At 42.3% G+C, this 15,460-nt stretch overlaps 1 protein-coding gene across 1 annotated transcript in view; it reads right to left on the bottom strand.

Annotated features, from left to right (window-relative positions):
- DNAH14 (dynein axonemal heavy chain 14) overlaps positions 1–15,460 on the bottom strand; it is a 333,925-nt gene that overhangs the window by 305,799 nt on the left and 12,666 nt on the right. Inside the window, exons 3-4 of the mRNA XM_045069521.1 lie at positions 13,594–13,754; positions 4,045–4,149 (exon numbers count right to left, since the gene is read on the bottom strand). Coding sequence (XP_044925456.1) covers positions 4,045–4,149; positions 13,594–13,754 — 266 coding nt within the window. The remainder of the gene's footprint in view (positions 1–4,044; positions 4,150–13,593; positions 13,755–15,460) is intronic.

Below are 15,460 nucleotides of genomic sequence, written 5' to 3'. Positions count from 1 at the left end.
GAAAATTGCAAATTAAAATTACAACAAAATAGCCATTCTCACCCATCAGACTTGCAGAAAATTAAGTTAGGAAATATCCACTGCTGGCCAGGGTATTCCTCCTATGCAATACTGCGAAAGCATAAATTAATGCATCCATTCTTGGTGGTGACCTGGCAGATTTAATGAACTGATAGAGATCACTGGAGAATGGAAGTGATTTATGACAAATTTAAAATAACAATTTTTCAGAATAAGTAGTAAATTTAGGGAAAGTATAGATCCTCCAAAATGCTGGGGGGAACTTTTTCTAAAAACTAGATTAATTCAGAAATCAAAGATAGGGATACCTGGGTGGCCCAGTTGTTTAAACAGCTGCCTTTAGCTCAGGTCATGATCCTAGGGTTGTGGGATCAAACCCCAAGTCAGGCTCCTGGCTCAGAAGGAAGCCTGCTTCTCCCTCTGCCTGCCACTCCCCCTGACTGTGCACTCTCTCGCTCTCTGACAAATAAATAAATAATCTTTAAAAAAAGAAAGAAAGAAAATCACAGGTATTTACTAAAATGAGACAATCCATTACGCACCTAACATGGCAGAGTGAGGCACGGTCCTAGCGTGCTGGGTGCATGGTATGAGCCAGGACAGCAATTCTTTCTATCAGAACTGCAAGGAGACTAGCCTGTATTCCACTTTCACGGTGGCACCGTGAAATATAGGTACCAGAAGTAAGGTCAGGAAATTACAACTTTCAAAGGAAAATCTTCCAGAAAAAAACCATGGGGGAAAAAAGCAGCATAAAGACATTTATTTTGTCAACGTAGACACAAGCCTCTATCTTCTGTTAGAGACGCAATAAAATCTCATCAGTGAACACTGGGCTGGGCTCCCAGTGCCCTCCCCTTCTAATCCACAGCCTTGAAAAAGCTCTATCACCAGACAGAATCTTCAACAGGAGTGAGAGTGAAGACAGAGCTTAAGGAGGAGTTCCAGCATTTAAGGGTAAAATCACAAATCTTTACGATGAAAATAAAACCTTTCTTTTAAGAAGTTTACAACAGGCACCTGGGTGGCTCAGGCAGTAAGTGTCTGACTAGTGATGTCGGCTCAGATCATGATCTCAGGGTCGTTAAGACAGAGCCCATGTTGGGTTCTGCACTGGTCATGGAATCTGCATGGGACTCTCACGCTCCCTCTGCCCCTTCCCTCATTCACTCTCTCTCTCAAAAAAAAAGGTGAAAACAGAACTTCTGCTACCTTGAAGTCAGAGTGTAATTGATATTATCCCACCATGGGACCATGTCTTCCTAATGAAAGATAAAATATAAAAACTGTCAAATGAGCCACACTGCTGGTAAGTACTGTGTCAGCTCCAAGGAGAAGGGTCGCAGCAGACTAGGGACCTCACTGAGAGCTTATAGAAATTGCATAAATATTAATCTTAACATAAGGACTGAGGGGGGCAAAAAGAGAAAAAAGGACATTTCTAGACAAAAGAATCATCTTAAAAGAAAGAGACAAAGAGTAAATTCCAAAAGCACACATCAACATGAATGATCTCCAAAGGACACAATAAAATGTCACATACGTACATATTTCAAAGCTTTTACTGAAGTATAACATACATACAGAGGGTACACATACCATCCGTAGGCATACAGCCTGATGTGTTTCAGACATTAATATAGCCTGGAGCCAGCGCACCCATCATGAAAGAAAGCATCACCAGCCCTCCTGAAGTCCGCCTTGAACCTTGCCCAGTTACTATTACCACTTCAGCCCATTCCCACAAAAGTCACCACTATCCTGCTTTCTCAGATTAGAGATTAATTTTTCCTAGTGTTTACTCCACATGGTACTCATTGTACCATGTGTATTCTTCCCCATCCAGCTTATTCTGGTCAACAGGGTGTGTGCTTCTGCACAAAATAATGCCACATGTTTTATGGATGTATTAGTTGTCTGTTGATATGGGAGCAACTGTCCTAAAATTTAAAAGTTTAAAACAAAAAATTTTTTTTCACAATTTCTACGGGCGAGTTGCTCAGTTTCCCATGAGGTTGTAATCAAAACGCTGAAGGCTCTCCCGGGGCTGGAGGATGCTCTCCCACAGACATGCTGATATGCCAGGGATCTCAGCTCTTTGCCCAGTGGACCCCTCTATAGGGCCACGTACGTGTGTCACAGGAGAGCACACAGGAGAAAGGATCTCTCCAGGCCTATCATGACTTCATGACTTTGTCTTGGAGGGCACACGGCATCATTCCACCATGTTCTACTTTGTACAACTGCAAACTATCACATCCACTGTATTATTAGTTAGAAATGAGTCACTAAAGTCTGGCCTTTATTTAAAGGGAGAGGAGTAAGGCTCTGGCTTTTGAAGGAAGGAGTGTCAAAACATATGTGACAAATTTTTAAACTCCCACAATGGACAAATATAAATGTAGACAATACATAAAACCATCCATGGGAAGGACAGTCGCCCATGTGAGTGTGACTGTCAGTTGGTCCTATTGTTAACTGTCGGCAGAGAGGGGAGCACTCTGGGCTACTCACTTTACTTGGGTACCTGCTCTCCACTGCCGTGTAACAGATTACTACAAACTGGGTGTTTGTTATCCCACAGTGTCCAGAGGTCCGATACCCAGCAAATTTTAGCTGGGTCCTCTGCATAGGGTCTCACAGGGCTGACATGAACATGCTGGCTGATGACGCCTCATCCGGAGACACTGGCTCCAAGCTCCCCTCGGTGCTGGCAGAACTCGTTTTCTTTGTGGCTGCATGACTGAGGTCCCGGTTTTCTGGCTAACAGTTGGCCCAGGTACCACTGTCGGCTACAGAAGTCTAGTTTGGGGTCCTTGCCCCAGGGCCCTCTCCACACATGACCATCTTCCCCTTCAAAGACGCCAGCGAGGCATCTGCTACTTCTCTGGTCTCTTTTAAAGGCTCATCAGATGAGGGCAGGCTCACCCAGGAAAACCTCCTCTTACAACCTTATTACACCTCAGAGAAATGCCACACAGAATGACCTCGTCCAGGAGCAACACTCCCATTGCACTCGCAGCTGTGGCTCACACTCGCCAGGAGGGAAGGAGACAAGGCCTGTCAGTTTTGTGCCATCGGAGGCATTCATAATAGTGACTATCTTCTTTTCAGAAAAAGGAAGCCTGTTTAAATGAAGGGCCCAGAAGTCTACATTTCAATAGCTTTATGACTAATCTGGCTTGGACTATGGTAAATCAGTGAAACATAGAAAAGTTTCCCTTTTCCTGTCAAACTTAAGATACTAATACAAATAAGAATTCCAGTTATATTATCATATGGTTTCACTTACTTGTGGAACATAAGGCACAGCATGGAGGACATTAGAAGAAGGAAGGGAAGATTGAAGGGGGGGAAAGTGGAGGGGGAGATGAATGATGAGAGACTATGGACTCTGAGAAACACACTAAGGGTTTTAGGGGGAGGGGCATGGGGAGGGGGTGAGCCTGGTGATGGGTATTAAGGAGGGAGAGCATGCACTGCATGGAGCACTGGGTGTTATACACACAATGAATCTTGGAACACTACCTCAAAAACTAATGATGTACTGAATGGTGACTAATGTAACATAATAAATAAATAAATAAGAATTTCAGGTATAAAGAAAGCACAACCTGGAAAACATGAGAAAAATCAGTTTAAATGAATTATTTATTTGGGGAGTTAAACCCTGTGTCAGAAAAAGATGCAAAAGAATTAAATACAATGATACCATAAAGTTTAGCTAAAAGGATAAAACAAAGCCATATAACTTTATTTAAATTCTATAACCATAACCTTCAGAATTGTTCCTAATTAAGAACATAGTCAATCTATGTTTTTCAATCTATCAATATTCTGGGTGTTCAATCTATTGATATTCTGAGTTTTCAAGAAGATTTAAAAAAAGCTAACAGTTCTCTAAGCAACCAAACACATAAAATTCAGTAAGACTCTTTCTCTAAAGTCAGTGTCCTACTCAAACACATAAAACCACACAATTATCTGAAAGAAAATGTCATGTCTTCCAAACAAGCTGTCTACCTGTTGTATCATAGGACACAAGCCTTTTCTTCTTAACTTTTGGACAAGGGTGAATCTGATCCTTTTTTGCCTTTGATTTCTCTTTCTTCTTAGGAGAAACTGGTTCTGAAGGATCTTGCTGAGTTCCAGTTTTTTGGAAGTAATCTGAAAATAAAAACATTATTAACTGAGTAACCAGCAAGAGCTATAAATAATACCACAGCCATTCTCCACACCAGGCCATACAGGGGATCATGACACAGTGTCAATTTTTAAGAGTACAGGCTCTGAGTCAGATGCCTTCATTCCAACCAGTTACAAGCTTTGCCACTCAGTGCTGTGATTTACTCTGCAAGTAGCCCGTCAGCCTTTCTTTACCCACCTGTGAAATGGGGACTATTAGAGTGAGAACCTCATAGAGTGTTACAAGGATTAAGTTAGTTAATATGTTTAAAGCATATAGTCAGCGGCGCCTGGGTGGTTCAGTCAGTGAAGCGTCCACCTTTGGCTCAGGTCATGATCTCCAGGTCCTGAGATGGAGTTCTGCCTTAGGCTCTCTGCTCAGCGGGGACTCTGCTTCTCCCTCTGCCCCTCCCCCTGCTTGTGCTCACTCTCTCTGTCTCTCTCAAATGAATAAAATATATTTTTTTAAGATTTTATTTATTTATTTGACAGAGAGAGAGAGATCACAAGTCGGCGGAGAGTCAGGCAGAGAGAGAGAGAGAGAAGCAGGCTCCCGCTGAGCAAAGAGCCCGATGCGGGGCTCGATCCCAGGACACTGAGATCATGACCTGAGCCGAAGGCAGCGGCCCAATCCACTGAGCCACCCAGGCGCCCCATGAATAAAATATTTTTAAAAAAGCACACAGTAAGTACTTACAAAGATAAATATTAATTCTATCATTACAATAAATGTGAATTCTCGTGTGAAAAACATTAACAAAAGCTTTTTATCAGGGACGGCCTACTCTCCTCAGAGTTCAGCCCCATCATTCTGGTGGCTGACTCTGGTGGCTGACACAACACCCCGCCCCACTCTCTAAACACCCTTTCATCTCTAGTGCGCTTCAACCAACCCCTCCCGAGATCATCCCCGAGAGCCCGTCATCACCAGCCTCTCCTTCCAGCCTTCTTGGCACTCCCGACATCATCATTTTTTTCTTGATGTCATTGGCACCTCCAGTTCACGGCCCCATGACTTTCTACCCATCACCCCTCTGCTTCTTTGCATCTTTCTTTTGATCCCCCTGAAATTATGTTGTCTTTCAATGACACTCTTGCCAGAGCCTCAACTCTCACTCTTGATCTCAACTCTGTGGCAGAACAGCAGCCCTGGAAGATGGCAGCTCTACGTGCTCAGTGTGCCTGTGTTTGCTTACCTCAGAGCTATTACACAAAGGCCCAAATGGGAGTGGACTGAAATCGACTTTAATATTTCACAAATGGCCCCTGAACACTTACCATTTGCCTGGCTCCCTTGCTTTTCTGGCATTGAACAGCTAGCTCAGATGCGCCTCAAACCCTAGCACCTTCACCTTCCCACCCCTCCACTTCTACGGATCTTCATGCCTACTACCCAGGGCACGCAAAGGCATCGGACGGGAATTCCTTCAACGTGCTTGTGCTAAGTAAGCCAACGAACCCACCCCAGCAGCATCCTTTCCTCCTTCCCCTCCTGACTTCATTAGGGAGGTGTTTCTCCTCCCATCCAAATCAATCCTTTCCACCCTTGTTTGCAATCCAACCCCTCATGCCTACTCTACTAATTATTCCTCTTCCCCTTCGCATATCAAGCTCCCACCATCAAGCCTGAGCAGCCAGCAAGCCTCACCCATTCCTAGACCACATTTCCCTCTAGCTGGTGAATTCTATCTCGCCTTTCTTCACAGTCATACTTCTCAAAAGAGTTGCAGGTACTCACTATTCTATTTCTTCATCTGCTCCCACTTCCTAATCTAGTCTAGTTGAGTTTCAGACCTCCACTTAAATAGCACTCAAGTGACCATATAAATTCAATGGGGATTTTCAGTCCCCATTTGACTGAGTATTATTACTTTCGACTGCTCCTTCTTTTTGTAAAATTGAGATATAATTGACAAATAACATTATTAGTTTCAGCTATACGACATGGTATAATATTTGTACATATTGCCTAAAGATCATCACAACATTCCTCACATAGTTGCAATTTTTTGTGGTGAGAACTTTTAAGATTTACTGTCAGCAAATTTCAAATTTACAACACGCTATTGTTAACATTCTCCATGTTGTGCATCACGTCCCCATAATTTATAACTCCAAGTTTGTACACTTGACCACCTTCCCTCATTTTACCCACTCCCAACCCCTGCCTTGGGCAACCACCAACCTATTCTCTGTATTCATGAGTTTATATTCCACATACAAGTGAGATCATATTGTATTTGTCTTTTGATGACTTGTTTCACTTGGCACAGTGCTGTCAAGGTCCATCTGTTTGTCACAAATGGCAACGGTTTCATTTTCTTATGGCTGAATAATCTTCCACTGTATATACGTATCACAGCTTCTTCATCTATCAATAGTTTATTTCTGTGTCTTGTAAATAATGAAGCAATGTAGCAATGAACATGGGGATGTAATGCATCTTTCTGAGTTGGGTGTTTTCATTTCTTTTAAATAAATATGAAGAAATGCAATTACAGGATCATATGGTATTTCTAATGTCTTGAGGAACCTCCATACTATTTTCTGCAGCAGCTGCTTCAACTTACATTCTCACCAACAGAGCATGAGGGTTCCCTATTCTCCACACTGTCCCCAACACTATCTCTTCTCTTTTGAGATAGAGATAGTAGCCATCCTAGCCATCCTAACAGGTGTGAGGTTATAGCTCACTGTGGTTTTGATTTGCAATCCCCTGATAATTACCTGTTGGCTATCTGCATGTCTTTGGAAAAAAGTCTATTCAGGTCCTCTGCCCATTTTTAATTGGAGTTTTGGTTTTTTGTCTATTGAGTTGTAGAAGTTCTTTATGTATTTTGGATATGAACTCCTTATTAGATACATAATTTGCAAATATTCTTCTTCCATTTCATAGCCTTTTCATTTTGGTGTTTTCCTTCACTGTGCGGAATTTTTTTGGTTTGATGTAGTCCCACTTGCTTATGTTTGCTTTTGTTGCCTTTGCTTTTAGTGTCAAATCCAAGAACAGATCACTGCCGAGACAAATATCCAGGATGTTTCCACCAGTGTTTTCTCTTAGGAGCTTCATGCTTTTAATGTATTGCTGAATTTGCTTTGCTAATATTTTACTGAGAATTTCTGCATGTTCATCGGGGATATTGGTCTGTAATCTTTTTCTGTGGCATCTTTGTCTGGTTTTGATATCGGGATAATACTGACCTTGTAAACTGAGTTTGGAAGTGTTCTCTTATTTTGAGGAAGAATTTGAGAAGGATTATTATTAACTCTTCTTTGAATGTTTGGTAGAATTCACCATTGAAGCCAACTGGTCTGGACTTGTTTGTTGGGAGGTTTTTGATACACCCATTCAAATTCTTAATACTAATTATTCTGTTCAAATTTTCTAATTCTTCATGACAGCCTTGGTAGTTGTACGTTTCTAGGAATTTATACATTTATTCTGGGTTATCCAATTTGTTGGTGCATAATTATTCATAGTGTCTCTTTGTCCCATGATATCTGCTATACCATCTCCTCTTTAAGTGTGTGTGTGTGTGTGTGTGTGTGTGTGAGATTCTTGCTAAAGGTCTGTCAACTTTATCTTTTCAAAGAACCATCTTTTAGTGACACTGATCTTTTCTATTGTCATTTTAGTCTCTATTTCATTTATTTTTCTCTGATCTGTATTTTTTTTAAGACTTTATTTATTTATTTGACACAGAGAGAGAGAGAGATCACAAGTAGGCAGAGAGAGGTGCGTGGAAGCAGGCTCCCTGCTGGGCAGAGAGCCTGATACAAGGCTCGAACCCAGGATCCTGAGATCATGACCTGAGCCAAAGGCAGAGGCTTAACCCACTGAGCCACCCAGATGCCCCTGATCTCTGTTCTTTCTTTCCTTCTACTAACCACTGGCTTTGTTCTTTTTCTACTTCCTCAACTGAGATTTTTCTCATTTATAAAAATAGATATGTGATGCTATGAACTTCTCTCTTCTAATTGCTTTGCTTATCCTGTAAATTCTGGTATACCATATCTCCATTTTCATTTGTCTTAGGCATTTAAAAAAATTTCTCCTTTGATTTTTTTCTCTGGATCTTGGTTAGGTATTTGTGTGTTTAAGATTTTATTTGAGAGAGAGCATGCACAAGCAGGAGTGGCAGAGAGAGAGGGAGAAGCATCATGCGGTACTTGATCCTACGACCCTGGGATCATGATGCATTAACGCACTGAGCCACCAGGCACCCTAGCCCTTGGTTATTTAGTAGCATGTTGTTTAATCTCCACATTTGTGAATTTTCCAGTTTTCTTTTTCTAACATTTCTAGTTTTTGGGTTTCTTTTTTTTCCCCCATTGTGGCAGAAAAGATCCTTGACATGATTTCAAACTGCTTAAATTTACTGAGACTTGTTTTGTGACCTGTTGTATGATCTATCCTGGTGAATGTCCATCCCACGAACACTTGAGAAGTTGTGTGTAGTCGACTGCTTTGGGATGAAATGTTCTACTACACCTGTTAAATCCATCTGGTCTCACATATTAAGACCAATGTTTCCTTATTGTTTTGGGGTTTTTTTTTTTTTTTTTTTTTTTTTTTTGGTTTGGTTTTTTCTGTCTGGATGACCTGTCCATTGATGTAAGTGCAATGTTGGAGTCCTCTACTGTTCCTGTCTTGTTATCAATTTCTTTTAGGTCTGTTAATCTGAATTTAGGTACCCCTATGTTGAGTTCAGATTTACAAATGTTATATCCTCTTGCTCGATTGGCCCCTTTATCATTATCATTAAATATTGACCTTCTTTGTGTCTTACTACATCTATCACAGCCGCAGCTTCTGGTTCCCATTTGTACGGAATCTTTTCCATCCTTTCACTTTAGTCTGTGTGTGTCTGTACGGCTTAAGTGAGACTCTCGTAAGCAGCATAGACAGAGGCCTGGTTTTGTTATTTTTAAGATTTTATTTATTTATTTGACAGAGAGAAACACAGCAAGAGAGGGAACACAAGCAGGGGGAGTGGGAGAGGGAGAAGCAGGCTCCCCGCCAAGCAGGGAGCCCAATGCGGAGCTCGATCCCAGTACCCGGGGATCATGACCTGAGCCAAAGGCAGATGCCCAACGACTGAGCCACTCAGGCGCCCCAGGCCTGGTTTTTTAAAATCCATTGGGCCATTCTTTATCTTCTGTTTGGAGAATTAGTACATTTACACTTAAAATAATTAATGATAATTGATTTCTGGCTGTTTTATAATTCCCTTGTTCCTCTCTTCTTCTCTTTCCCTCTTCCTTTGTGATCTGATGGTTTTCCATACATCTCTCTCTCTTTTGTGTATCTACTATAGGTTTTTGCATTGTCCTAACAAGAGGCTCATATAAAACAACTTACAACAATCTATTTAAGTTGATAGCAGTGTAAGTTTGAATGCATTCTAAAACTCTACATTTTTACTCCTCCATCCCACATTTTATGTCCTTGATGTTCACAGTTCACATCTTTTTATCCTGTGCATCTATTTAACGAAATTTTGTTTTTACAGTTCTTTTTACTACTTTTATCTTTTAACTTTCAAACTAGCATGTAAGTGATTAACCTCCCCCACCCCTTACATTATTCTCCCAGACTGTGGGTGCACCTCAGTTCGCTAGCTCTGCTCAGTACCCCGCGGGGAGAAGCAGCCTGTTAGAATGGTTTCTCCACTTGTAACAATTCAGCAGGACTCACATGTACAAACCCCCAACGTCACCAGAGCCAGGAGGTCAAAAGGCATCTTCCTAGGTGGCAGATGCAAAAATCAGGGTGCCAGACCAGTTCACAAGCTCCCACCCCAGAAGATTCCAGTGACCCAGAATGAAGCAGAAGGAGAGCACCAAGATGGTGCCCACTGGGTTCTGTCCCCCGACAGCACCTTGGTAGGCTCGAGATGTGTTGGGGGACAGCATCTTGGTAGTGCCAAATAAGAAGCCTGTACTACAGGTTGAAGCTCCAGGACAAGCCAAAAGACCCCTTTCCCAGAAAGACTGGGGGTATGTTTCAGGCTGCTGTGTCTAGGCTGGGCCCTGGGTGGAGCCAGTTAAGAACTCTTCCTCCACTTATTACAGGACTATGGGACCTGTGAATGTAAGCCCTCTGGCCACCAGTCAAGCCATCTAGTGGTAACCCCAGGGTGGCAGCCACAAAATTCAGGGTGCCAAAGAAGTGTACAGGCTCCTTTTGGGGAGATACCTGGAGAGAGGGAGAGGGTGAGGACAGCATCTGCCAGCCTCTGTTTTTAGACAGCATTTCAGTAGGCCCTTGAATGTGTGTTACATCAGATGCCTGACGCTCAGAGTAAAGCTTTAAGATAAGCAAATAGGCCTCGTTCACTGAAGGACTTAGTCGCCCACCCACCTCTGTGCTAGGCCCAGGGTGGCAAGACTGCACCAGCCCTTTAAGAACTGTTTCTCAGTTCAGTGTAGCCTTGTAGGTCTTGTGGATCAAAGCCCTTGGTTTCAAAGCTAACTGTTTTGGGAGTTCATTGCTAAGGCACAGGTCTTAAAAGTTGAGGTGCCCAATGTGGGGGTTCCAACTCTTTGCTCTTCAGGGAGCACCTCAGGATTGTGAGTTCCCTCCTGATTGTGGGTCGCTACACCACAGGTAGGGTTTATGGTGAGGTTGTGTCTTACCCTCTCCTACCCATTTTGATGTGGCTTTTTTCTTTATTCACCCCAAGGGTACGGTTCAACCAGCTAGCTTTGGGGTGTCTTCTCAAGGGAATTGTCACATATGTGGCTATAGATTTGGTGTGTCTGTGTGAAGAGGTGAATTCAGGATCCTTCTACATCACCATTTTGAACCAGGACCTACTCCTTCATTTTTGATACCATTTTTTACTCCAGCATCTCTGACAGCCCATAGCCATCTCTTGCTTGCCATCCTCTCTAGCCTGACTCTGACCATCCCCGTGTGTGCACTGCAGCCACCCTCCTCTCTCCAGGTCAGAGCTGCTGTAGTTCTGTGGCCATGATTTTGTGTCACTTCATACACTCTCCTTAGGCAGTCTCACTCGTGGCCATGCCTTAAGTTTCCACCCACATAATAACTCCAAATGCATCATCTCAGCCCTGGCTTCTCTGAGCCCCAAATACAGACAGTCAACTGCTCCCTTGACATTTCCACTGGAATGGATGGAAGGTAGCTCAAATGCAACATGTCTCAAACTGAACCATGATCTGTCCCCAGACCCCACAAACCCTGACCCTTCCTATCTCAGAGAATGGAACCACAATTCATTAACCAAACAACCCAGAAACCTAACTATCATCTTTGACACCATCTCCCTCTCTCCAACCCATCACCATAATTGATAATCCCACCTTCAGAATATCCAAAACCTCTTAACTGAGCTCCCAAAATCAATTCTTGTTTACTTCCAATCTATTATTTTTTTTAAGATTTATTTATTTATTTGACAGACAGAGATCACAAGTAGGCAGAGAGGCAGGCAGAGAGGGGTGGGGGGAAGTAGGCTCCCCACTGAGCAGAAAGCGTGATGTGGGGCTCTATCCCAGGACCCTGGGATCATGACCTGAGCTGAAGGCAGAGGTTTTAACCCACTGAGCCACCCAGGTGCTCCATCTTCCAATCTATTCTTAATCTATAGCCAGAGTGATCTCTGCAAAGCAGAAATCTGATCATGTTAACTCTTTGTGTAAGCCTTCCTGTGGCTTTTATCTTCATGGTATAACGCCCTGATCCTTAACAAAGCCAACGAGCCATTGCTCCGTCTGGCCCTTGTATTCCCATGCAGCCTTATATTCCTATCCAGCCTTTTATTTCTGGCCCTCTTTACTGAGAAAACAGAAGGGTCAGAGGACTTCTCCTTTCTACTTTGCTGGAAAGGAAGCTACGTCAGGCCTGCAAACACTTAACTAGAAGGCCCAGGCACTCCCTCTGTTTTAATCCGTCAGAGAAAAGAGTATCGCCCAACACATGCCAAAGTTCTTAGGCTCCTTCAGAAAATCAAACATACCCATATTCAGGCACACACTAAAGACAATTACAGAAAGCACCTACATGCTCTGGGTATATACTTAATAAGAAATATAAGAAGAAATGTATTGTTATTTAAAATCATCAAGCTGTAGTCTAGCCCACAGAGGGAACACTAATTTTGGCAGAACCCAAAACACCTGAAAAGCAACAATATTTAAAGGTCAGAGGAATAAAGATCCATGAAAGAGACCAAAAGAGAGGAGACAGAAAAGTACAAAGAAAGCCAAGAGAGTAGTATCCTCAAGGTCAAGGGGAAAGAAAGGAAGGAAGGGGCTCCTGAGTTGGTTTATTCGAGACAGGTAAGCCTGCAGTAGGTTTGTGCACTGACAAAGAGCTGTTAGAATGGAAGACAACCCCACATTCCTGAGCACGTGGCAGAAAAGGAGCTCCAGAAGTGAGACAAGTACAGAAACGGGACTGGGGAGCTGCAGGTTACAGGTTTCCTTTTGATTCCTTCTATTTTTATTATTATTTTTTTAAAGTAGGAAGCATAATCGAAGAGGAGAGGCTTACGGTTAAACTGTGACAGTGTAAAAAGACGCGGTGAGTAATGAGAGGCAAAGCTGAACGGAGGCATAAAAGGGCCCCTGGCAGTGTTGAGCACCCCCGCCCCCCAACCGCTGCTGGAGACCACGATTTGTGAAGAATAAACCCACAGAAGTGTGACAGTTTTCTGCAAAAAGGCTTACTAGTACGGGGTGGAGGCAGGCAAAATTGACAATTCTGCCAACCCAGGAGCAGAGGAGAGAAGTGGAAGGGGTTAAGGACGCTGCTAATAGGCTGCTGGAGGGAGAAGGGGGCCATGGAAGGAGACCAAAGCCCAACCTTCAGAAAAGCGAGGAAAGGAAAGAGCTGGATAAAAAAGGAAGTGTGGTGAAAAACGGTTTTACATACTGCTGATGGTGCAGTTGGGACAGGTGGAGGGAAGGATGACAAACAGCAGGAGCCTGGGGAGGAGTAGCAGGATCCTGACAGATAAGCGCACAGAGGTCACAGACCAGCCAGAAGGCATCGGGGCCTTCAGGGAACGTGACCCAACTTTAGGGTCCTCACCTCACACAAACCCTGAGAAAGATGAGATGCGAAGAAGAGTGATGTGAACTCTAAGATGCTCCAGAAATGTTAGATACTCTTGGCGGTGGGAACAATACCACTATTGTTATTTTATAGTGATGACCAGTATTTAGATTACGGTCCCTTTAAGAGACAAGCTCTGTATCGGAAGATCTCACCAACAGTCCTGGTTAACAAAATTGGTAAAGCACCAAACCCTGCACTTTGAAAGTAGACTAGTATTGTAATGCAGCTCACTGATTTTTTAAGTTAATGCCATGACAACTTCCTTCCATGTTCATAAAAGAAAACATAGATTGGCTTGCCTGGATAGTAGTAATCTTGATAGAGTTCAGTTTCCTCTGACTTCAGGGCAGAAAGTGTTCTGAGTGTTTGGTATTTCGAGGTTTCTTTTTCTGCTGCTTTAGCTGGTTGATATTCTGACAGTGTAACATCTTTATATTCTTGCCTTTCTTGTTTCTGAAGTCTAGTATGACAAAGAAAGTAAGATGCTATGGTCAACAGCCTCTAGGACTTAATTTTAAATCTTTATACTGTACTTTACAATACAATATCTATCCTTCCAAACAATGTTTTTAAAGATTTTATTTATTTATTTGAGAGAGAGAAAGAACACAAGCAGGGGAGCCCTAGAGGGAGAGAAAGAAGCAGGGTCCGTGCCGAGCAGGGAGCACGATGTGGGCCTCAATCCCAGGACTCCAGGATCATGACCTGAGCTGAAGGCAGACACTTCCACTGAGGCACCCCTTTCAAACAATTTTTGATACACATTTTAAAAAGTAGCTCTGAGGGCACCTGGGGGGACTCATTCAGTTAAGCGAATGACTCTTGATCTGAGGTCAGGTCTTTATCAGGGTTGTGAGTTCAAGCACCACCCTGGGCTCCATGCTGGGTGTGAAGCCTACTTAAAAGTTAAGAAATTTTTTAAAGTAAATAAATAAATAATAAAAAAATATAGAAAGCATATCTGAAACAAGGAGAGTCTAGAGAAATGTAAAAGAGGTCTGATATTGTCATGGCTGGAAAGGACTTAAGAATCGTCGTCTAACTTAAAAGAAGGAAGAAATATAAACCAATTCACAGCAGTGTGAGGTCAAAACAGTTTTTGAAGTTCTGTACTCACATATTACCTTTCCTTATAAAACCAACACCAACAACAACCCTTACCAAGACTAAAACCAAAACCTTTTCACGATACATTAGCCAACTGTCTATTTGTAAATGTTTAAAAAAACCCTTTCCATAAGAACAGAATCCATAATCAGTGCCTACAGCTGACTTACGTGGCAGAGCACATTTTTGCAAGGTGGAGGAAATGCAGGGCTCCTAAGAGCCTCATGTGCCGCTCAGTGGGCAAAACCCCACTGGTGTATTAAACGAAAATATGTAATCACATGAATAGGAGGCAAACTTTCTCTTCAAAGGCAGAGCACAACTTCTTCACACTTGCTCGTGGATACCGGTATCAGGTATTTCTAAAATCTTTCTCCCTGGAGCGCTCTGAGTCCCTTTTGGTTTATAAACACCTTGAACAGTTTCCTCTTCACTGAAATGTCTAATCCACATCCTTTCTTTTTTTAATAATGAATTATATATTATTTTCTTAACAATGTTTAGGATTTCTTTTCACATTTTTTATAGTAATCTTTTGTCATTTTACATGTACTAAAAATCTCTTCTGGTTTGGGCTCAACTTTTCATATTCTTGATGAAGTCTTCATAAATCTAAGTTCTTACTTTAATATAACCTAATTTATCTATCTTTGCATCTCCAATTTGTGTTTACTTTTAAGAAATCTGTCCTTACTCCAATATTAACAAAATTCTTTTCACTTTTACCAAATAGTTTAAAAGTTTTGTCTTTTGCAAGTCTTACACTTCATCCTTGAGTCTGGGCTATGATGTGAGGAGCAGATCCAATTCTCCCCGCCCCCCACACCATAAGGATATGCAATTGTCACCACACATTACTAACACCCCTACCTTTTCTTCCCTGACCTGTAACTCCAGATATACAATTATATACAAGTCTGCATCACTCCAAATGTATACAATTATCTACCCCTGGTTCTTTATTTTTGTCTATCCTTGTTTTTCTGTCCCATTGCTTTAATTGCTAGAGTTGTCATAGCTATAAGTTCATGCCTTCAAATTTCTTTTTCTTAAAGAGTG

Source organism: Mustela putorius, unplaced genomic scaffold (assembly GCF_011764305.1).
Source record: "Mustela putorius furo isolate JIRA1106 unplaced genomic scaffold, ASM1176430v1.1 tig00003942_pilon_pilon_pilon, whole genome shotgun sequence".
In the NCBI taxonomy this organism is placed as follows: domain Eukaryota; kingdom Metazoa; phylum Chordata; class Mammalia; order Carnivora; family Mustelidae; genus Mustela; species Mustela putorius.
Note: the sequence above shows the minus strand (reverse complement) of the source record. Positions and strands in the feature narration are given on the sequence as shown.